The following is a 25,480-nucleotide window of genomic DNA, read 5'->3' as shown; positions in this document are numbered from 1 at the left end:
CCCCAAAATTAATATAGAAATATACCATTTTCTTTTTCTATTTCCCAATAATGCTATAAAAATCTCGAGCTCTCAAAGCTCGAACTCGAGAAAATCCTAAAAAAGATAAATTCATATTCGGGTGAGACACATCTCAGTAAGGGAAGAAACATACATATTAAAACAATGTGTGACTAACATAAGATATATAGATATCATTTTAAATACATTTGCAAATCATTATCATAACATTCTAAAACCATTTTCTGAACCTAAACAAACACATGTAGAGATTTACCCATGAGTTTACCCAAGGATAGGGGTGATTACTCACCCATACAAGTAGCACCCCTCTGCTTATACTTAGGTAACCCTAAGGTCACAATTAAAACATACCAGAGTACTCACCTTACTTAGTAAGCCCTCAAGTGTAAGATTAATCTTGTACTCACACAATTTAACAATAGTTTACTGGTAAAGGTCATAAGGATAGGGAAATCTACCCGCCCATACAAGTAGGTTCCCTATGCCCAAGTATGTTATGCGGCTACTACCATATCTGTAGCTACTAGTGCACTCGCCTTACTCAGCAAGCCCTCAGGTGAAAGGTACGCCTCGCCTAATCGTAACATATTCTACGTACATAAATACTTCTAATATCATAATACATTATTCTTTTCTGTCATTATTCAATCATACACATTCATTCATGTTCATAGCTTAAACATTGCATTTCATTTCACTTTAAGTGATTCTTTCCCATTTTACATTGTTCACATTTCACATTTCATTTTCGTTCCATTCATTTCCCTTTTCATTTAATTTCATTTCATACCCAGCATCTTTCAATTGTTTTACCTAACATCTTTCAGCTGTCATACATTTACCCAACATTTTTCAGCTGTTTTACCCAGTATTTTTCAGCTGTTACACATTTACCCAGCATATTTCAACTGTTTTACCTAACATTTTTCATCTGTTTGCCCAGCATTTTTCAGTTGTTTACATGGTTGCATTAACACACACAAGCAGCATAGTTCATATCATGTTTTATTCGCAATGCATTACTTACTTAACCTACATCTCATACATTTAACATATATTTGCACAAAATCTCATGCCACACAGTTTAGCAATAAAATTCATACATTGCCTGTAAAATAAGCTAACCAATATTTAATGTTTATATACTGAAAATACCTTTCATTTCTTACATAATTATCCTAAAAATATTTCTCACTTTCATCAGTTCATTTTTGCATATACATATCTAATAAACAACCCTAAACTCAAAAAAATATAATTTAAATGGTTGGCATTTTAACCCCATACTGAAACATATACACGTATATATAACACAATTTATTTTTTATTAAATTTATAAAAATTCTGATTTAATATATATTTTTCCCCTTACTTGGTTTATTGAATTACTCCAATAGGGACCCCGAAAAATACCTGCGGCACTCACCCGAACCCTAAAATTAAAAATTCTAATTCCATGTAATTAATCCTGAATAAAATATTATTTTAATATTTCCTAAACCCGTAAATTCTAAATAAATAAATATACCCTTAAATATAGTCAAATTACCAAATTTCTCAAATCTCACTCTTACTTTGGAGTAGGCCTTAGAAAACCTCAATTGGAACTTTACTTATGTCAAAATGATGACGATCATGACTAGGACCCCGTGGTAGTGCCTAATCATCGATTTAACAGCAAATTTAACAAGAAATTGAGAGATTAGGGGAAAATTATCTTTCCCCAGGAATGGTGCCTTCGCCACTCCCACGACAAATCCGCTCTAGTAGAAATGTCGGTGACGGAGTTAGGAATCCAACGATAACTTCCGTTTCCCGATCGATCGAATATCCATCGAAAAATGAGGAGAGAAAGAGAGGCGGAGACAAAGGAGTGGACGGAGAGAAAGAGACTGAAGAGACAAATGATGGGGCTACAATTCTCCATGAAGCTTCAAGCTTCTTCTTCTTTTTTTCTTTTTTTTTTCTTCACTTTAACTTAACTTATACATATATGTATATATATATCTTTATCCTTATATATTCATATTTACTTATATATTCATATATATATATATATATATATCACCATTTTACTTAAATTAATTAATTAAAGTTAATAATATTTAACTAATTAATTATTAATAAATAATTTTAATTTATTTAATTTTTTTTCTATTTCCTTTATTTGTTTATTTAATACATTAATTTGATAATGTTTAACTATTTAATTGATTAATAATTTTAATTAATTTTTTAATTTTTTTTCGGGTTATTACAGCTCATCTTGACGATAATGAGCAACGGATTGGACGAGGGCATTCGAGGAGTCACCCGAGAAGATTCAAGAAGTCTAAAAAATCTAAGTATCCCCTACTCTCCCTTACTTGATTTTTGTCAATTTTTTTCTTCTTTTGAAATCTGGTATGTGTGTGATTCGAATATGGTACGTGTGACATTGTTGTGATGATCTGAGTGGTGTTGATGTCAGGCTTTGGTTTTGGGGATTAGGGTTTCAAGTTGGTTGGAGTGAGGTCAAAGATGAGCTAACTCATCTTGACTCAATGGGTTACACCTGAGTTGACTCATATGAGTCAACTCATTTGTGCGATTGAACTCAGTTGAGCTTGAGTGGAGCTCAGATATCATATGCGGCGGGTTGGTGCACGTGTTGGGTTTGAGTGGGAATGTCCAGAGTAATGGGTCTGGTCCAAAGTTCGGAAATGGGCCTCTGGAGTTTTTATTTCCAAAATGGGCTTAGGGGTCGTTATTTTTCAATAGGCTTCATTTGAAAAAAAAAAAAATCTAAGTGGGCCGAGGCTATTTAAAAATGAACTGGGCCTTGTTTTAAAAATATAAGTGGGCGAGACTGTTTAAAAAGGTGTTATGGGCCTCTGGGTTTTTTAAAGCAGGCCCGGGTGAATTTTAAAAAAGTTATGGGCCTCTGTGTTTGTGAAAACGGGCCCAGGTGAATTTAAAAAAAGGTTATGGGCCTCGGGATTCAAGTTTGGGTTCAGGTGAGTTCAAATCCGAACCCAATTTTTGAAAAGTGAAATTGATTTGGTTCGGAGCCTTCTCAAGTTCAGGTCTGAACCCGAGACCTAGGGAAGGAAAACCTACACTCAAACTCACCCATACAAAAGTATCAATGGACTAGACAATAATAGACATGGAGTTGTGAATCTTACCCTTCTCCTCTTCCCTCCTCTGGTTTTCTTTTCCAACTCTATGTGTCTGATTGCTTCTGAGTCTGGTGTCTAAATCGGGTGAGTGACTTGAGTCAGCTCCTCGACCTTTTGTATTTGAAATTCTTCAAGGTGCTCTACTTTCTGTAATTTGGGCAGAGCTTCTGCTCCATCTCTCTCTCTTCTTGACCCTCTCTCTGCCCTTTGTATTTTGGCAGAGTACCTTTGCTTCTCCCAATTACTCTTTCCTCTTAATTTTTTCGCATAGTGCTTTTGCGCTCTCTTTTTCTTTCAATTTTTGCAGGGTGCTTCTGTACTCTGAGGGGGTGTCCGTCTACAGTGTTGGGACTCCCTATTTATAGGGAGTCTGAGAGTGCATTTGACGCCAATTCCTTAACCAATTTCCCCACCAACGGCCTGTGTCAGGGAATAATTCCTTTTAACAACCTATACGTGTGATTTATTTTATCATTTTTGAATTTCTATTAACCAATTGTGCCATTTTGCTTCATGTGTGCAGGTGAAGGTCCAAGTGGGTCCCAAGACTTGTGGGCTTTTTGTGGTGCTTCCAAGTGGCAATCCGGGAGTGGAGTGTTCAGAATCTGCCTTTTGTTTTTATTATTTTTGTTTTCTGTAATTTTGCATGTATGCACCCCCGTACCCCCTTTTCTGCAACATTCTTTTGTAACATTTCCCTATACTTTTGTACCTTATTTCCTTGTATTTTTGCATTTCTCATTTTCATGTATTTTGGTTTTTTGTATCCTTTGTATTGTTTTGTGCGGGGTGGCTTCTGTATGTACCCCTGTGCTTGTTTGTTCTACCACCTTTGTTGTACCATCTTGTAACCTTGCTTCCTATTTCCCCTATAACATTTCCCGTATGCTTGTGTTGGCCTTACGAGGCTTAACATCCTGTTTTGATGCTAACAAACAAGTGGAACTTAAAATATTTGGTTGAGTAATGATATTTTAAGATTTAAGAATGAGAATACAAAGTAAAATGATCACAAAGATAAGTCAAAGCATGGATGCAAAGATGATATCTATTAAAGCTTAAAGATCATGAGAGTGTGGATGTTAAAGAGAATGTGCTAGAGGTTTAAAGCTATTGAAGTACTTAAAGAGATCCAAAGGAAGCTCAAAGCAATACCAAAATGATCAAAGGATAAGGAATCTAAAGCTAACTCAAGTTAAAGTCCGAGGAAACTCAAGGTGACCATATCATGGAAGACTTTAAGCTTAGAGTGTAGGGCTTTAGGATATGCAATGTAAGTACTTCATATTAAAATACCATGAGAAAATATTTTGAAGCTCATTAGGGGTATTATGGACTTAGAGACCTAATTTTCAAAACCCCAAAAAATGTTTTAAAAAGTAATTAAAGTAAGAGAACAAGCAGTGTTTGAAAAATAACTTGAAAATCATATTTTTTGTCTATCCAGACGACTGAATATTAACTTCGGACGTCTAATGAATTTCCTTAGACGACTGAAGATTTTATTCAGACGGCTGAAGATTTTCCTGAACAGATTCTGAAGATGCAATATACCCTCAGACGTCTAAACTAGATCCTCAGACAACTGAAGTGTCACCTCAGACGTCGAAATAGGATCTTCAGATGGCTGACCCTGTATTAGTTCGAATTCTTCAATGTGTTTGAACTGTTCAAATGACTGAACCCGAAGGCCCAGGCGACTAAACACTGTTAACGGCCAATTTTTTTAAAATATTCTAATTTTAAATTTAAACTTCTTGTGCCCCAATCTTTCTAAAACGTTGGGAGACACTCCAAGTAAACTTGGGCAGCATGAGTGAGAGTATTTCTAAGCATATAAATATATGGTTTATGAAAATCAAACTTGCCAAGAATTGAATAATCTCTCAAAGCTCTCTCTCTCTCTCTCTCTTTTAAAGCTCTCTTGATACTGCTTTGTGCTCTAAATTGCCGCGAAGTAACTAAGTGATTTCTAAGTTTATTACAACTTCTCTAAGGCAAACAAACCAAGTTCTTGATTCTATTCAAGAGAAGGAAATTGGTGATAAGTTTCTTGAGCTTCAATCTAAATTCTTTTGATATTTTACATTGAAGTATATAGTGCTGAACTTGTACTAACCTGCTCTTGTTTGAGAGTGTTTCTTATACACATCTATTTGTTGATTCTCTTGTAGATTGTGACGAGTCCAAGTTATTTGGATCATTGTACTGAGTGAGGGGATATCACTTGGAGAGGTGACTACTCTAACCTATTGAAGGAGTGACCAAACGTGGGGTATCGCTTGGAGAGGCGGGCTCTAGCCTATTAAAGGAGTGTGTAACAGTTTTGTTCCGTCTGGAAAGGAACTAGTTTAGTGAATCCATTGGTGGTTTGCCAAAGGCGAGGACGTAGGCTGGGGATAAGCCAAACCTAGTAAAAACCCGATGTCTTTCTCTTTCCCCTACTCTCTTTAATTTCCAGTATACATATAAACTGCGTGAATGTTTTAAATTCTTAATCATAAATACTACGAAGTTTGGAAATTAAATAAATTGAAGTTTAAATTGTTTTTGGGTTTGTGGAAATCAAAAGGGAGTACGTTGGTTGATCAATACTTTGCAGAAACCATAAGGAGGTACATTGATTGGTTAACACCTAAAGACTCTTTAACTGAAAGTTTATTTAAAGTCTAAACTTTTGGAAAGAGTGTTGGATTTTATATTGCACTTTATTTTGAGAAAGCAAATACATTAATACAAGGCTTTATATCAGCTAACTTATATTATCTATCTTTACTTTAAGAGTTTGAATCAAATTCATATACACAAGGCTGTAAAAGCTAAAACTTGCATATAAGCTAAATCTCATATTGTGATTGATTGGTTACTTGATTGATTAAATAATTGTGTGGTTGTGAATTGTATAAAAACTTAAGTGTTAGAATTGGTGTATTCCCAAGAGGGGGGTGAATTGGAATTTTAAAATTTATCACCTAGGTTGAACCGGATAAACAGCAGTATATACACAACCTAGGGTCTGCCTATTCAATTTCCAAATGCGTAGATAAGTATAATGTGAAATTTAAGTCATACGCATCATTCACCCATAACATACATGTGCGGTAAATATAAAGTGCGGAAATATAAATGAACACACGATATGTTATCGGGGTTCGGCCAACCGTGCCTACGTCCCCGCCTCAAGCTCGCAAGCTAGAAGATTCCACTAATAGCTCACTTAAGGGTGGAGCGGCACCGTTTACAACCAGGTCAAATTAACACAGGGCTGACCTCAACCTTAACTAGGTCAATTAGCGGGGCTGACCTCAACCTACACGCCTTAACAGGACGACGCACCTAACTTTCCTAACCGGGTCTAAGCCAATCCGGGACTATTCCAGGGCTAGTCTCCCTCTTCAGGCCCATGCCTGGAAATACAACCAATGTGTATTATACTGAAATGGTACAGTGATTGTGCTTTCAAGTAAAGCAGATATGTACCCAAATTCGTGCAATAATATACACCACAAATATGAAATAATATGTAACCTCAATGTGGTCTAGATGATTCAACTCTCAAAGGTATTTTCTATCGGTGTAAAGCGTACGTGAGAGTGTCAAACAAACAATCTTTGTATCACAAGATATTCAACAAATAGTTTCACACAAAGATGTCAAGTCTTATGTATTTCAATCATTAAGATATCTCAAGCATGTATGTATTAAACGATGTATATGCTTGGTTTGCAAAATACGTGTAATCTTTGTATTCAGCAAATAATATATGAGTGAAAGAATATTGCAACAAAGATTTTATCGCACTAACAAATATCTCATCAAATATTTTCAAGATAAAAACACAGTAGATATTTGAAAATGTTTTTGCAACCAAAATGAAAATACCCTCTTCTTAAGATCTTGCAATGAAGATGCAAGCTTAGAAGATCTAATAAGGTTTTCTTAGGAAATGCTTATTAGCAAAAGCCTCCTAAGAATCCTAAGGTTTGGCTCTCAAGAAAGTCACATCAAACAAATAGCATAAGGAGAGCAAACCTATTAAACAAAACACTCAATCAACTTACAAAATATGTAGGCAATGCTAGAAGGCAAGTATGAGTGGTTTGAGTAATAAAATGAGTAGTATAGGGTTTTTATTTTTCAAAAAATTCTTCCCTAATCAAGGTGGCTAATCTCACACTAATTTTCTCAAATGAACTTGTATATATAGGCAAGGGAGAAAATATGACCGTTGGGGACCTATAGGGTATTTTTAGAAAAGTTTAATGATGTTTAAGGCATTTTAACCCTGTTTAGAAAAATATTAACCACTGTAAAAATGGGAACAACCCGAGAGGTTCGGTCGACCAGGACTCAAGTGGCTCGGTCGACTAGGGGGATTTTGAACTGAGTGGTCGGTCGACCGGGAAAGGGCGATTTTCAAAAACTCTGAGGTTCGGTCGACCGGGGCCTTTTTGAACTACAAGGCTCGGTCGACCATACCGTTGGGAATCCTCCCAAGACCCCTCGGTTGACCAGGTAGTTGGAGTACAAATCTGGTCGGTCGACCGGGAGGTCAAACTGTTGACTCCCAGGTGGTTCGGTCGACCGAGGTCAAATGACCTATAAGGGCGCGATCGACCGGGCCTGGGTCAAATAGTTGACCCGGACCGATTTCGGTCGACCGGGCCAATTTGAACTGAATTGGCCGATCGATCGAAAGGGCACCAAGTGTGCATTTCGGTCCCGTATCTACCCAAACAATTCTTATTCAAGTGCCTAACAAATATATGTGAATATGTGTGTGTCCTAAGGTCACTTTGGGGTCCAATTTGAGATCACCGAAAAAGTCCGATGTCGGTCGACCGAAGGTTCACCCTAAGGTCTTTCTACGGTTCGGTTTGAGCTTGCAAATTAAATCATGTTTGTGATGTGTGTGCTTATTACAAACCGAAGAACCCTAATTACTATTACAGACAATTTTACTGAACATTATTACAATTAAGAGTTATGAAATTGTCTTCAAGCCTTTCTTGCTTTTGTGCACATCTTGATCTTATCATTCTTGATTCCTGCACAAAAACTCAAACGCTCATTAGATACAATGAGTATTTGTCATAATCAAAACCGGGCGTGACCAATAAGGTCAACATTAAGTATTTGTTGTGTATTGGATAAATCAACAAGAAGTCAAGAATTCATTAAAAGAAGTAAAAGAGGATAAGGATTTTTAAAAGGCATTAAAAGAAAATTTTTAAATCCAATTCACCCACCTCTTGGGACTACACCTTAGTTTTCAGCTTGTACTTCACATGTGTTGTGATGTCCCTGAAATTTGAGATGTAGGCACTTTTTATTTGGACTTTGGTGTTTGACCAATATAGAATATGACTTTAATCCCAAATGAAACCATTTTTTTAAAATTAAGACCCAATCTAAAGCCGAAAAACATTATTTAAATGATAAGGAACCCCTGTACTCAAATTACGGAAAAGGATTAGGTTTTACTAAATTCGGAAAAACTCAGTTTAAATGACTTAGTAAAAACTTGATTGAACCTTACTATTTTTGTATATATACTTTTTTATTTTGACAGAAATTAAAGAAACCAACTCTTAGTAAGAACCAGTACTAATGACAGAGAATCAACAACATTTTAGGGAAGTCTAGCCTAACAGGGAACATATAAAATTGGTTTTGAAATTAGCTAGATTAGAGATATTCAACTTTCGGACTCCTAAGACTCAAATGCTAATACCTAAAGGGAATTGATTTTGGAACTATGGGGTCCTATATAACAACAAAGATTAATTTTGCAACTAAAAGAGTTAATCAAAAACCACCATAGACCTTTCCTATTAGTTTGCTTAGAAACCTAAGACTTGAACTGAACATTTACAAGACTCAGCTTTTAAACCACATTTTTTTTTTTTTAGAGACTTAATTGAAATTAGAAGGATTCGGTTAAGGAATTAGAGTCTTAATTTCAAAACTCAAGGTTATTGAGGACTCAAAGTTAACTCCTGTTTTCTTGGGGTGGCCTGGTTAAAATTGAGGTGTCTACAGTCCTATTAGATCTCATGATTTATACTCTATAATAACATCAATATTATTATTCATGAATTTATTTTTCATTAAAATTTTTTAGCAAAATATGTGTTCTTTTAGCTGGTCTAAGCAGCCTTTGTCTAAACCAATATTGTTGGGAGTCCCAACCCGGAGTATATAGTCTAGAGGAGGGGTGAATAGACTCTTTTTGCGAAATACATATTTTTCTACAAAATAAAAACTCTTGGCAAGATACAAGAAATTATATCACAATATAAATATAAATCATGCACAAGATATAAAATAAAGAGTGTAAGGGAGAGAAAGAACAACACCGATATTTTTACGTGGTTTGACACCAAGCCTACGTCCACGCCTTAGCACCAATCCAAGGATTCCACAATCCACTAAAGATACTCCTTCATCGGCGGAGAAGCCTTACAACTCGAGAACAAATCCCTACACTTGGGAACAAACCCCTACCGCGCCCACCAAGAGCCTTCACTTCGGTTCACAAAGAACCTTACAACAATGGTTCACAAAGAACCTTACAAGAGATTGGAAATACAATTTAATACTCCTTAAATGAGCCAATATGAAACACAACCAAATCCTCACTCTATTCTCTCAAGGAATGAATCTTACAAGATAAGTGAGCAAGAGAGGATTGAGCACTTGTGAAGAATAACTAAAATGCAAAGTGCAAAATGCTTAGGTTTTGGAAAAAATGATATTTTTCACAAATATGATCAACAATGCTCAAAACCATATTAATACAAGTCTAAAAACTTGTATTTATAGCTCAAGAACCTTAGGAGCGGTTAACTAGCTGTTGGGGGAAGAAAAAATATTTTATTTGGCAAACTAACCGTTTTCCGCCCGTTGGAGCACTTCTGCCCGTTGAATTCGTCGACAAAATTCAGAAAAAGTCACCAAAATGAAAGTTGTGGCATTTTGTCTTAACTTTCCAGGAACACCAAGATCGTCCCATTTGGACTTTTTTATAAAAAGTTATGCCTAAAATACCATAAAGTGTTCAGGACTCAAGACTGCACTACGGCAGTGACAATTACTTTGTTTTTCCTTGTCAAAAAGTATTTTAATGACTCAAAACATTCTTAGACAAAATTATATGAAATATATTAAGTCTAATGAAAATTAAAACTTGTCCAAATGAGTTTACTTTTGAATATAAGATATTTTAATTAATAAAACACGTTTGAAAACCTATTTTGATATCTTATATGCTTATTATGTCCTTTTGTAAAAATACTTGACTTTCTTTGAACCTTTAGGACATTAAACTTGTTTTAATATAATCGGGACTAAGTATAAAAATGTTCTTAAAATTATGATGTTAAAAACCTGTCTTTTTCAAAACATATTTGAGTTTTAGGATTCATTTGACAAACTCTTATTTTAACTTAGAAAGCCATGAAAGGTGAGTTTGTGTTTATGTCTTTAGTGCAATCCTATAAACTCATGTGTCATAGTATGCTTATGCAATGGCTCAACTCTTACTCAGAAAATCATGCAAGACACACACCGCAAGAGTTATAATACACACTCACTCACACAACTCTTATTATAATTAATTTATACACAATAAAAACTCCGGAATGTGCTTCTGAGTTAGTGTCCTTCCGATCTTTTCTATTTTATGTCTACTAGGTCCGATCATTGCTTCTAATTTGATACCTCTGTGTATCTGACACTATGTACCTATACTAGATAAGATCTGCAAGAATGGAAAATACTAGAAACAACAATTAGGTTAATATCATCAAAACACATAAGCCAAGATAGTGTAACTGAAAGAGCTAACAAATATGACTTAATATAGTAAGATCCAAAGAAGTGCAAGTCTTTGAAAAAATTTTACAAATCAATGACTAATTTTTGTAGCATCTCACACGTGCAACTAACAAATGTTTTTCTTATTCATTATATCAAATTAGAAAATCTTAAATTTCATTTTTTAAATTAGCTTAGCAATACTCTTTTTAATTGTAATAATAATAATAATGGATGAAGAATAATTTTAAAATTATGCAATTGAAGCTATTAGGCACAAAGCGGTAGGTTGTCATTTAATTTATTTCTTTGTCTAGACTTAACTAATCAAATGAAAAGGTAAAGTTTTCTTTTAATTTATTTCTTTGTCTAGGCTTAACACTAGACTAATCGAATATTTTCTTTGTGAATAAAATTAAACATTAGGAAAGATTTTGATGATTTTCAAACATTCATGAAGTGTAATGTCATTTGTATAGAACTCAAGGAATGTTGTGAATTTTATCATTTAAATTCACCCTAAATTCTCTTAGCCTATATTTAAAGAGACCTTAAATTTTTTATTGTATTATTTTTTAAAAAGATATAATACAAAATTATATTAAAATTTATCTAAATTCCCTCAAATTTGATTCTAAAATCTGACTCGAGAAAATTTAGATCTGTCAATATGCCAACTCTTTCTTAGCATCATGTTTTTATTTTCAAAACTTGTTTTGACATTCTCCAATAGCTTATGTAAACATTTTAAACATAAATATTTTGATACAAATTTAATAAATAAATAAATAAAAACTTATTTTTGTCCAAAGATTTTTAAACCTGTGTCCAAACACCCTTCTAGAAGAGGCTAGAAGAAAGAGAATCGTGAGAAGAGAACCCCCCGGAAATCTCGCGTTCCTGCCCGCACCCTCTCGGTCTAACGCACGCGGCCGTCAATTCCCAAGTATGTGAGAGAAACGCGAGACAAGAAAATCAGCGAGAAAATCAAAAATGTTCTTCTTCTTTGTGGGAGGGGTGGAGCAGCAGGTCCGTCGGGTGCTGAAGAGCGGCGCAGGGAGGTGCGTGATGTGCCAGTCTCCGGCCGATCTGGTGGAATACGAGAAGGTGCTGAAGCTGTTCTTCGTGCCCGTCTGGCGGTGGCCGGCCAAAGACCCTCTCATGTATTGTAAAAATTGCTCTCTCTTCTTTCCTCCCTCACACTCTCTGCCGCCCGCGAACCAATCGCCGCCGCTGCCGGGATCGGCGGCTTCGGATGTCTTGAAGTGCTGGTCTTGCTCTAGAGTAGTCGATTCTGAGTTTAGGTTCTGCCCCTTTTGTGGGTCTGCGCTGTAGAGAGAGAGAGAGAGTTGCTGTAGCCTGAAAGTTGGTGTGGATATGGGTTTTATCTTATGAGCAGAAGAATTAATGGGTTTTGGGGTTTTGTAATTCTGATAGATTTAGTGGATTTGAATTCAATAAAAATTGTTATTTCTGAAATCAATTACAGAATTTTGCTTAACAAAATGGGTTAATTTTTGTTATATAATTTAAATTTACTGTATTCTCATTAGAAAGAAAGAACCGTTTCGACTTTCAAGGCCTTCAACCAAGGAGAGGAATGGAGAAAATATCAAGTAGAAAGAAAGAAAGAAAAATTCGAATAACTGAATAGGTTTGAATCTAAATTTGTATTGCATGAAATATAATATAAAATTATATTAAAATTTATTTAAATATATTTAAATTTAAAAATTTATATTTTAATGACATTTCTTTTTAAATAAGAAAAAAATAAAAACATTATAAAAATAATTAAAATTATTTGGGTACTTCGAAGAGCAATCATTATTTAACTATGGATAATATTACTGTGTAATTTTGGTAATTTCAAAATCACGAATTTGATTCTCTTTTAAGAGTCGTCAATGAACAAGTGGCTTTTATCCTATTTAGTGCTGCATCATAGTGTCTAAAGTGACACGACTGTGACTAAAATTCTCGGAATATCAAAATAATAATAATAATAATAATAATAATAATAACTAATTTTTTCTTTTATTGTTTGATATTTTTCACCCCTCTTCTTGAGTTTACTAATGTGGTTATCAAATCAAGCATGCAGAGATTTTCCTTCTATGTTTTCTTCTCCTCCGCCCCCCTTTTCCGTCATTTCCCAGCCTTCCAACCAACAGAAACGATTGCAAATGGATGTGCCTGAAGTTCTATCGCTTCTCCTGGTTCAAAATTGGATGTTATTGTATTTCATCAATGGTTATATACACCCCAATACTGAATATTTAGATGGACAAAATGTATAAACAGAACTCACACTGCACTGGTACACTTCAAAACAACTTTTCTTATATATATTTTTTTCTTTTCTCATTTCACAACTTCTCTCCAACCAAACAGATTGCGCAGCAATGGATGTGCCCCAAGTCCCATCTGATGTGGTACACAATTGACAATCAACTTGAATTCTTCTATTTTCATTTAAAAAATGAGGATACTACTATACAACAAGAGTACTTAAGGCCAGTTTATAGGACTGGAAAACAATCTTCAGAACCTCCTCAGTGTCCATTCGGGAGAAAAAAAAAAAAAAGGATGAAGTTGGTTCAACACTGTACACAAAAACAACAAAGATAGTGTACAGTTTCTTGATTTTACAAGGGCTAGCTTTGTATGCAGACCCCAACTCTTGGTTGGGGTCAGATTAGTAGACAGTTTCTAACAAAGCTGCTCTGCAATTCCCTTAGATCGAGCTATAGAGCTGGTAACTGCACAAGATTGTGAGGTAGTGTTTTCAGTTTTGACTTTATCACCTGCAATTTGGCAATGCCAGTGTTCAGCTGGTTATGGAGGGCTCCAAAAGCAGCAGTGAGAAATTGGCCCATCCACAAATCTCACTCTATATTGATTTGCCAAAGGGTAGTTCCTTAGCTCCTCGGTCTACTGCATCTCTCCATAACCTGTATCTTACCCCCAGCTTATCATAGGAAACTGGGGAATTCCAAACATTTGCCCCATTTATCATCCGTTCTTGTTGGCCAACTACTAGTCGTAGGTCCTCATTCAAGACCTGCCAGGACAACACAAAGACAATTCGAAAAGAAGGTGAGAGAAGAGACCACAGAGCTGAAATTAGATTAAACAATTTGTTTTAAATTCTGAGGAGACTTTCATTTGTGTAGGGTAAGATGCATGACATAGGTGGAACTTCATTTTCCAGTGGATAGTTCCCAGTAAATAACAGACAAGAGTTTACATAATGACCCTCACAAAGAACTAGGCATTTGGTTCAAAAAATCAAATGTCCAAGAATAGAATGCCATTGTCCTGGAATATGGACTAATAATTAAATAGATGAGAAAGTTTTGCAGGCACAATGAATTTGAGAAAATCCAAGAGTCCACCATGAAGGAATTTGTGTGGTAAAGCAAGCATACCATCAAGGATTCCATAATTATGTTCTAAGAAATCCTCAAAAGACTTTTTAAGCCTAGGACTAGTAAAAATTCTATTTATAAAACAAAAATATAGAACAAGGTTAAAATATTGAACCTGTGTCTATGCATCTCCAACTGAAAGTTTATAATCAAAGCTTTCAAACCATTATGCAAAGCCTTCAAGGGCTTTCAGCATCAAGAGTATGCCCTGAGGCATTCTCCTTGAGCTTTAGTCTGAAGCTTTGTTTCCTGGTCCAAACTCACGCCTTTCAAAACCATGGTGCAGCCCACAGATATGTAATCAAGCAATACATGGTCCAGAAACCTCCACAGTTCTGGGAACAACATTTTGTGGGGATTTCCAGAGAGGATTGATTTTAAGGTCAACAATCAACCAATCTCTCTTGCTAAAATATTTGATTGCACGACTAAACAACGTTTTATTTGTCAATACTCTTGGCAACCTGATGAGGGCCTTAATTTATACCATGAAGTATAATTGCAGATAAAGAACAGACATGAGTTTCCTTCCCAACAGAACTTCACCTTTTCTGCAAAATACTGCCATAGATAATGCATGAAGGGGATGTGCTTCAGGATGGGAGCAAAATCCAGCGACATTCTGTATAATAGTCTTGTCTTCTGTCTAGATGAAGGTAAACACACATGAAGTTGATGAAGGTGGGTTGAGCACTGCTGGGTGTTTTGCCCCTCCAATTTTCCAGGCTTTGAAATTCCGATGGTTGATAGCACCATACAAGGTGGTCGAAATTCCATGTCGATTGGATAGGGATCCCAGTACCCTTGGAGGCCAGATGCAGGCGTCAAGAATTTCACCAAGCTGAGAGTACAGGTGACATGCATTCAGGATGCAGAGTTAAGTTCACCTATATAACAATTTAGCCCTCCATTCCTCAAAGAGGAAAAACTTGAAACCAGATGGAAATCAAGTTTTCCCTCTTTAATAAAAACATTGAAGAGCAATTTTTTTCTATGAACACCCATAAATGTATTATTCATGCTACTCAAGAGATTCATCTCAATTACCTTGGCATGTATAACACCTATTTCTAGTACAATGTCAAAAAGCATGGGATGAGTCCATTTCTTTATTCTCCAGACTCAGAATTTTTGAGTCAATGTCCAAGCTAAAATGAGGAAGATCAAGGAAATCATTCTTCTCTGATGCTCAAAAATTTTTGTAACATACCTGGGAACACTCCATCCCTTAGCAAAAGTGGAAGTGTGGGTGAAAGGGGCATGCGCAAGGTCCAAAAGGTTATCTAAAAGCAGCCCATGTTCCACTGGCAGTTCCATGACAATCTATCATTTCCAAGTGCATAACAGAAATGAGGAGACATGATCTTCAACATAGTCATGCAAGCATAAGCACAAATACCCATATAATGATAGGAATATTTAAATAATTTAATAATATACCTCGGCATGAATTTTGAATCCTGGAGGAGGATTTAAAGAGGGAAGTTTAGCTGCTGGAGGTTCGCTACCGGGCCATATCCAAATCATCCCCTCTTGCTCAAAACAGGGCAATGATCTAATTTTCACATTAAGTAATCTTGTAGACGGCATTTTCTCACATTTTCCATCTGTTGAGTACTCCCACCCTGAAGATCATCCACAAAGTTTTCTAAAAATTACTAGCTCCCATTTATGCATTGTAGAGCTCAAAGAAATTTTATAATAATCTTGTAAATGGTATCAATATAGGAATGACATTGAACAATCCATCTATTTTTACTAACCATGGTATGGGCATTGTATGCGACCTTCATTTACTGAACCAAGGTGAAGAGGACATGCCCTATGTGCACAGGTGTTCTGAACACATCCTGGTTTTCCATCTTTCCCACGGAACACAACCCATGGTTCATCAAAGCAATCAATTGGAATCTGAAATAGAAAAGTTATATTGGCAGCTGACCTTTTAATAAATAAAATAAAAGCTTATTGGAAATGCAACAGTGGTTTCTACTTCTGCCCCTTGGCCATTACCTGACGCAGTCCCACATCATAGGTGTAGTAGGGAGATCTTGGGCTTATAAGGATGGTTTGGGCTTTAATTATGTGAAGCACCTTTTATAGGACAAACCTGTGAGGCCAATGGGTCAAAAGGGACAATACCTTGTCAAAGTTGGGCATCAAACCACTACATTTAGTATCAAAGCCCACCTAAGGGTACTATCATGTAGGTGGATCCTACATAGAGGTGTAAGCTGTTGGTGTGAACTGTGAGAGATTAATGCGTAAGTTGTGAGAGATTAATTTTTTATCTGTAGATGTAAATCCTTAATTGCTGTGATACATGTATTACCAAAATAGGATAGTAATATTTTCTATTTAAATGTATTCTATCAACGTAAAAAATATATTGGAGAGAAAATAAATAATTGGAAAGTGAACTGCAGATTTAACATGGTATCAGAGCAAGGTCATAGGACTTCTGCTCCAATTATCCAGTGAATCTGTTCACCACCAGCTCTGCTATTGCACCGACGAAGGAACCACCAGATGACGCCGAAGAAACTACCAGCCCTCGTCCAGACGACGACGACGAAGGAACCGCCAGCCCTGCTATTGCCAACAACACCACCCTGGTATCTTCTCTAAACCTTTCTGACTTGCCCTCCAAACTGGCCAAGAACCTTCCCGCCTCGAAGGCACCAACATCGTGAACAACACGTCTGATCTTCAGACGCTTCAGCGAACTCGCCTAATAGACACATCCAGACCCGTCAGACGCTTCGGCGATCTCAGCTCTTCGCCATCACAGGCCAGCAGATCGCCGCCATCGCTGTCGCGACCACACCTCGCTGCCATCACACCGAACCAGCTGCGATCTACTAGCAGCGATCATCCCCCCGTCTGTTAGCTGCGATCATCCTCGCGCTGAACCAGTACGATGCCGAAGTCTCTTCCGAGACATCCGAACCAGCAACTCCATTTTTTTTCAGGCAACATCTCGCTCGTCACCAGCTCCTTTAGAAGGATCTCTTGCCCCTTTGCGCAACAACGATCTCGTCATCGATGCCGGAACACGCACTGTTCGCTACCGTTTTTCAAATTATCTGCAGCAACCCCTTGTTACACCATCAGCTGCACACTCTCCCTCCATGGCCGATAAAGATTTCCATACCAATAAATCTCCACCTTCCTCCACCTTAGCTGAGTTGACCATAAAAATGAAGGAAGTTTTGAACAAAGCTTCGGTCCCAATCCAAATCACCGATACTGCTACTGTACCGATCGGTATCAAGTTGGATGGCACCAACTATGCCCTTTTGTCCCAGGTTGTCAAGATGTACATCCTCGGCAAAGACAAACTAGGCTATCAACAGCGACTGTCCACCACCGCTGCAGTCTGATCCATCCTTTCGAAAATGGCGTACCGATAATGCTATTATCAAATGATGGTTGGTAAATTCTATGGATCCGGCACTCATTGGAAATTTCATCCAATTTCCCACTGCAAAATCGGTCTAGGATGCCATTGCTACAACTTATGGCAGTGATACTTCTCAAGTCTACGAACTCTGACAACATGCGGCTCGCCTGCGACAAGGCGGCGGCTCTCTTGAGAAATTCTACACCGAACTACAAGGACTCTAGCGGGAAATAGATTTCTGCCGTCCGAATCCGATGGAATGCGCCGCCGACATCCATTACTACAACAACATACTCCAAGAGGATCGTGTTTACACCTTCCTTGATGGTCTTGATGACCGCCTTGACAACATCCGTAGCGATGTGCTTCAAATGCGCCCATTTCCTTCCATTGAGCAAGCTTATGCTCATGTTCGCAGGGAGGCTCTTCGACGGGCAATCATGAGCAGTGACAACTCTGACAATACCTCTGGCACGTTCTGGCCACCAAGGGGCCAAAGCTGAGTTTAGCCACCTCACCCTTTGCTGCGATCTCCAACCAGCTCACCGCAAAATCCACTACAACCCCTAAGTCACAGAATGTTCCTGGTGGAACGAAATGCTCCCATTGTGGCAACCAGCGTCACACAAGTGAGAATTGTTTTAAAAAATTTGGTTATCCTAATTGGTGGTATGAGTTGCAGGCAAAGAAAAAGGACTTGGTGGGTGCAAACACGGGCAAGGTGACTATAGTGTCAGCCGAACCCCACCTCTCCTTGATTCCCTAGGCTGAGTCTTCTCAAAATGCGGAATTCATCCTAGATATAGGTAACTTTGGTTCTAGTTTAGTTATCTCCTCCTATAATGTTGACCGTGGTGCCTGGCTTCTTGACTCCGAAGCCATAGACCACATCAATTTTGCTGCTACCGATTTTGCTACGACATCTCCACTGCGACACACTATTGTTGCAAATGCTAATGGGGGTGTCCCTCCGGTCACAGGGGCCGGATTTGTGTCTCTCAACCACCATATTCTTGAAACGGCACGAGCTTTACTACATGGAGCTCTGATGCAGTGTCCACCGTCTGGCATCTCATGTCTCCCTACCCACAACCCTAATGCTTCCTCCATGAGTATTTGGGTGTGTGGCTTATGTGCATCTTCACAAAAATCAACGAGCCAAACTGGATCCGTGTGCTCTCCGTTGTCTTTTCTTGGGCTATGTCATGCACCAGAAGGGATATTGGTGCTATGATCCCTCTACCCAACGTATCTATGTGACTATGGATGTTACCTTCCTGAAGTCTAACACTTTTTTCCCAGCCCCCAATTTTTCTCTTCGAGGGGAGACACGCGATGAAGAGCATAATTGGTTGCACTTTGACTGGCCAAATAGTGAAACAGTGGCAAATGAAGTACCAAGCCCAAGGCCATTCGAGCCCACAGGGCCAGATAAGCCTACAAAGCAGAATACATCTTCGGGATATAATACGCCTTCAAAAACTGAATCAAGCTCCCCCCTTCCTTAGTACCTGCAGATCCATCTCCTAAGAATATCCTTGAGGTAAGCACTCTAGACACACCTTCAAATACAAGTGACTTGAATACTCCTGCTAGATATACATTACCTTTTAGGGAAAATCATGTCAAGCCACCGAATAGATACTCTCCTGATATTGAAGAACGAAAATCAAAGTATCCAATTGCCAACTACGTGTCTACCAGGAGATTATCCGAACCCCTCAGAGCATTTGTGCATGTACTTTTTTCAAGTCAAGTTCCAGCTAGATTTCAAGAAGCCTTGTCTGATCCAAAATAGACTCAGGCAATAAAGGAAGAAATGGAGGCACTACTAAAGAATGACACATGGACCATAGTTCCATTACCTAAAGGGAAGAAAGCAGTAGGATGCAAATGGGTATTTTCTATCAAACACAAGGCAGATGGATTAGTCCAAAGGTACAAAGCGAGACTGATGGCAAAAGGCTATACACAGACATATAGGGTAGAATACCAAGAGACTTTTTCACTAGTTGCGAAACTGAACACTGTAAGGATATTGTTATCTTTAGCAGCTAACCTTAACTGGCCATTACATCAATTTGATGTAAAAAAAATGCCTTTCTACACGGCGATCTTGAAGAAGAATTGTACATGAACCTTCCTCTGGGCTACATGGCTTTCACTGAAACCAAGGTCGTGTGCAAATTGCAACGAGCACTATATGGATTAAAACAATCGCCTTGGGTGTGGTTTGGACGATTTAGTCTGGCAATGAGGAAATACAGATTCAAGCAAAGCAACTCAGACCATACATTGCTCCTGAAGCACAAATTGGGCAAGGTAACTGTGTTGATAGTATATGTGGATGACATGATTATCACAAGAGATGATGACGAAGAAATATCCCGATTACAGAAGGAGTTGGCCATCGATTTTGAGATGAAGAACTTGGGAAGACTCAAGTACTTTCTGGGAATTGAAGTTGCCAAGTCTAGACAAGGTATATTTTTTTCCCAAAGGAAGTATGTGTTTTAGGAATGTTGGAGTGCAAACTAGTGGATACTCCAATTGTCCAAAACCACAAACTTGGAGAATACTTAGATCAAGTACCAACGGATAAAGGGAGGTACCAAAGGTTAGTTGGCAAACTTATATACCTCTCACATACTCGTCCAGACATTGCATATGTTGTAAGCGTAGTTAACCAATTCATGCATAATCTTAGTGAAGATCATATGGATGTTGTAACCCGAATATTGAGATATTTGAAGTCCTCGCTTGGGAAGGGACTTATGTTTTCAAAGAATAGTCATTTAAGAATTTAATGGCTATACAGATGCAGACTGGGTTGGAAATATCTCAAACAGAAGATCTACATTTATTTTATGTTTGTTGGTGGGAATCTTGTTACATATAGAAGCAGAAAGCAGAAGGTGGTAGCACTTTCCAGTGCCAAAGCAGAATTCCGTGGAATGGCAAAAGGGCTTTGTGAACTACTCTGAATCAAGAGACTACTTACTGAACTAGGTTTCACCTCTACTTCATGGATCTCTTTTGTGACAACAAAGCTGCTATTGCAATATCTCACGACCTAGTCCAACATGACCGTACAAAACATGTGGAAGTGGATCGACATTTTATCAAGGAAAACTTAGAAGCAAAAATAATTCGATTTCCTTTTGTGAAGTCTGAGGACCAACTAGTAGACATACTCACCAAGGCGGTATCAAGCAAAGAGTTTCACAATCACTCAACAAGTTGTGCATCAGAGACTTGTATGCATCAACTTGAGGGGGAGTGTTGGCATGAGCTGTGAGAGATTAATTTTTTAGCTGTAGATGTAAATCCTTAATTGATGTGATACATGTATTACCAAAATAGAATAGGAATTTTTTCTATTTAAAAGTATTCTATCCATGTAAAAAAATATATTGGAGAGAAAATAAATAATTGCAAAGTGAACTACAGATTTAACATAAGCCACTCTGAAGAGAGCATTAGAGATCAGACGGGAGAACATGTCACGGTCCCACATCAGATGTGCACTAAGAAAATCTTGGGCTTATAAGGATGGTTTGTGCTCCAACCATGTGAAGTGCTTTTTATAGGGCAAATCCGTGAGACTAGTGAGCCAAAACGGACAATATCTCACCGGAGTTGAACCCAAGACTGTTACTCCTAGTCATCCATTAGTGTTTGCCACATCAAAGCACACTTGGCATTAATATCCTTTTCTTTAGTGAGATGATCTCAGTTATGAGTTCATTGCTACCATCTATGGTCACACCATCCAAAATTTGGATACATAGTTCACCTCTCCTTGGAAAGTGCATTGAGAGCATGTATCAAGATCCTAGGCACTGTAGCCATGGATTGTGGCAATAGATGGTGGTTGTGTGTCATTGTTGCTTATGAAATGATAAATAAGCCACCTTGTAATCTCACATCCCATATTCTAAATAATGACTAAACAATTGTACAGAGGGCCAATCCCTACTACTCTTGAGTGTATTTTTATTTATTGTTATTTTTCATGTATTTCTTCTTTTTCTTTTTCTCCTTTAGTAATGGAGTAGAGGGATTTGAAGGGTTAAGATAGCCCATTGCTTTTCAATTGCTTTTGGATTGGGTTTCCCTCATATGTGGAGGATGGCCCATTAATATTTATTGAAGCTCACTTTAATGTCTTGACCCATGCCCAATTGCAATATGGCATCTAATTTGGTGCTAGCCCACTAAGTTGGAAACACACAAAAGGAAATGTATTTTAATGACATTATTATAATTTTTTGGAAGTGAGAAGGCTTTGGGACAAGAAAAAATCAATAACACCTCATTGCAAGCTAAAAAAGAGCAAATCAGTGTGCTGCGGTGCATGAAGATGAACACCCATTAAAAAGGAGCACCACTAAAAAATTCTGTGTGCGCACTGTGCAGTGAACTTGCTCACGATGAGCTAAGGCAATTTCTCATCCAATTCAGTTGAAATTATGGAAGCAGGTTGTGGACTAGTATTCTTCATTTTCAATGGTGTGATTGAGGTTTGAAGCTCCCTAAAGCAGAATGTTATAGTTGTGTTTGCGGCTTTTATTTGTGGTCAGATCTCTCTCTATTCCATCATTTTTTATGATGCGATTGAGGCCTCAAGCTCCCTAAGGCAGAATTTCATAGTTGTGCTTGCTGCTTTACAACCTTTATTTTTGGGAGATCTATCGTCCTTGATTGAATCCACATGGGTGATAGTTGATATTGTGTTGGGTATCAAGAATGTATTATTCTTGATGATAGTATGTAACAAGTGTATGCCTCTACATTTGACTAGGAAATACACATTTTTTAACCCTCTATTTTACATAGTGAGAGAGTGAAAGCTGACTTAGGTCCTGCATTTTTATTTATTTATTTATTTTGTGAAGAACTTTCCACATGAAGTTGCATGTGCAGATGGCTGACTTTGAGTTGGTGATTTCATTGTTGAATTGAGATAATTGATTATTGATCATTCTACCTATAGTCATTTGTAAAAGGGGGAAGATTGTGTCCTCAAGTTGTGTTTCTTGCCCCTTCCCCAACAATAAATACCTAGAGCAAATCCCTGTAAATTTGAGTCTCACTGAACCTTCCTTTCCTCATAAAAAAAAGTGTTCACTATCCTTTGGAAAATGGGTGGATCAAAATATGTTTAGTATGCAGCAAAGAAATCAAATATTTCAGTAATTAAATTACCATAGTGTCGTCCTTCAGGTCAGCGGAGAAAGCAACAGGGTACCAGAAATTCTTCAAGCGATGATGGTAAGGTTGGACAGGACCAGAAACATTCAAGCTTTTTCGGACCAACTTGCTTTTTACAGTATCCAGAGCTTCTGAGGATGTACTCGAAGAGGGGCATGCTTGATTGGACTCTGTTGTGCTTCTATCTTGTAGCAGCCTATCATTAACCAATGCTTCCATGTAAGCTAGCCTATCTAAAGCTGTGGCAACCCTTGCTTCAGATAGATGAACCTGTTGTTTTTCACATAAAGATGGCTCTGAGATTACAGATTTACAGTTGGAAAGCATATAAATCTGATCTTGTTTTTCACATAAAGATGGCTCTGAGATTACAGATTTACAGTTGGAAAGCATATAAATCTGATCTTGTTTTTCACATAAAGATGGCTCTGAGATTACTGATTTACAGTTGGAAAGCATATAAATCTGATCTTGTTTTTCACATAAAGATGGCTCTGAGATTACAGATTTACAGTTGGAAAGCATATAAATCTGATCAATCAGATGATCTTATGTTTAACGGTTCTCTATAACTACTCGGTAATGAATATACATCCCAATGGGCCAAAGGATAAAATGTTAATTTATCCAACTTGCACAAATTTTTCCCATCAAGAAATGAGTTTCCAAACCTGTTGGTGAGCTTGTGCTAGTTCTTCTTGCAACTCTGCAAGCTCCTTCTTCATGGTACCAATGGACTTGTAATCACGAGCTAGAGGATTTAAAACTTCCACAACCTACATCCACATCTCCTAAAGTGAGAATCTCTCTTCACAGATGCAATTAGAATTTTTTTTTTTTTAAGAAAAAACATAACCAAATTAAAAGTTTAGATCGGAGATTAGTTGAATATTTATAAGAAAAAAAAAATTAATCTGTGTTTATGTACGCAAATGCAAAAGGAGTGTATTAAGAATCATACAGAACATTATATCTCAAGAAAATGAAGAGTAATTCAAACCAGTGGTGACCTTTTCATGAAGAAGCATGATTGTGAGTAGATCTTGCCGAGCCCTCCAATCACAATACTGAATATCAAATCTAGCCACTTCTAGGGCTTGATTTACGTCCAAGAACTTCCCTTTCAGCTGAGGTACCTTAGGCCTTGGATCCTCCACATCAAAGAGGGCTCCCCACGCACTCTTCTTCTCAACCAACCCTCCTTCCTCTCCAAATACAGCAAACACCCGAAATCCTCCTCTAACACCCTGAAATTCAATGCAACCCACAACACTTTTAAGACCAACATCAACCAACTATGGAATTAAATCTAGTTTCCTCTACATTCATGAGAGAATAGGCATCAATCAATTATGGAATTGAAACTAGTTTCCTCTACATTCATGAGATAACAGACATCAACCATAAAGTGAACCAAACACATTATCCCATGCATTCATGAGGTATATTAAGCTAAAATTTATCCTCTTCTGGGAATATTCTAGGCGACAATTAAACTGAAAAATCAACCCATCCATGTACATGGAAAAATTTATCAAAGAAAAAACAGACCACAAACCAAATATTCCGGGTTGAGCATCACAACCCAAGCTATAGTCGAATAGCATAGTTGTATTGTAAAAAGAAAAAGAAAATCTCAATCAAACTGATATACAAATAAATTTCAGCAGACGAACACTACCCAGATAAATACAGCAGAGAAAGAATCATACCTTTTTAGTGTTTAGCTTAGACGATGGACACAGGGAGAAGGGAAGAGAGAGAGCTGAAGCTGCGGCTACAGTGTTCATGGCGTTTGAAGCTGACCACGAGCTTGAGAGAGAGAGAGAGAGAGGAGAATGTGTGTTGGAGAGAGAGAGGGAAGAATGTGTGGAAAGGAAATATTGGGTAATTTTAGGGACACAGAATAACTGCTGGCTGGGATTTCGTTGATAAGAGGTTGGTGCTCTGCGCGATCTCGGATATCCTCCCACGGCTTGACACGTGGAAAAGCGTGGACTCCTATGCATGCGCACGTGGCACGTTCTGCTTCCACAGGCTTTCCGCTCGGCGAGCGTGTCTTGCCTGAATGGACCTCTAATATCTTGCCAGCTCGGATGCTCCTCATATCTGGCAAGATATGATTTTTTTTTTTTTTTTGGATTATGCACGGGGTTTTCATATGTCCGTTTTACGGTCCACGTGACTAATCCAGCGCCTCTTGAAGCTGACCCCACAACTCCAAAGGGAGGTAAATTTCAGGAATCCAGGAGCGGAAACGAAATCAAGAGGGTTAGAACACCTGATCTCGTGAAAGGCATTCCCACAGCCCGCACTACCACCTGAACCACACCCTGAGGGTGATATGATTTGTTTTAACTCTTAACCAATTGGGGGGAAAAAATACATACAACTATAAATTCAATGGAGGAAATTGTGTTTTCAAAATC

At 37.7% G+C, this 25,480-nt stretch overlaps 2 protein-coding genes across 2 annotated transcripts; one reads left to right on the top strand and one right to left on the bottom strand.

Annotated features, from left to right (window-relative positions):
- Nucleotides 1-11,996: 11,996 nt before the first annotated feature.
- LOC131161784 (uncharacterized) lies at nucleotides 11,997-12,486 on the top strand. The gene has a single exon (XM_058117748.1). It carries the CDS (start codon nucleotides 11,997-11,999, stop codon nucleotides 12,336-12,338), a length of 342 nt encoding a protein of 113 aa, XP_057973731.1. The 3' UTR covers nucleotides 12,339-12,486.
- Nucleotides 12,487-13,446: 960 nt separating this feature from the next.
- On the bottom strand, nucleotides 13,447-24,954 carry LOC131161783 (chlorophyllide a oxygenase, chloroplastic). The gene is made up of 9 exons (XM_058117747.1): nucleotides 24,764-24,954; nucleotides 24,062-24,298; nucleotides 23,723-23,827; nucleotides 23,046-23,321; nucleotides 16,198-16,345; nucleotides 15,875-16,059; nucleotides 15,645-15,757; nucleotides 14,981-15,275; nucleotides 13,447-14,067 (listed from the first exon to the last, which is right to left on the bottom strand). The coding sequence occupies exons 1-9, from the start codon at nucleotides 24,839-24,841 to the stop codon at nucleotides 13,897-13,899; spliced, it is 1,608 nt and encodes a 535-aa protein (XP_057973730.1). The 5' UTR covers nucleotides 24,842-24,954; the 3' UTR covers nucleotides 13,447-13,896.
- Between the last annotated feature and the right edge of the window lie 526 nt (nucleotides 24,955-25,480).

The sequence above is a fragment of the Malania oleifera genome, chromosome 8 (assembly GCF_029873635.1).
Source record: "Malania oleifera isolate guangnan ecotype guangnan chromosome 8, ASM2987363v1, whole genome shotgun sequence".
Lineage (NCBI taxonomy): Eukaryota > Viridiplantae > Streptophyta > Magnoliopsida > Santalales > Ximeniaceae > Malania > Malania oleifera.
The sequence above is the reverse complement of the archived record's forward strand: the minus strand, read 5'-3'. Positions and strand labels throughout refer to the sequence as shown.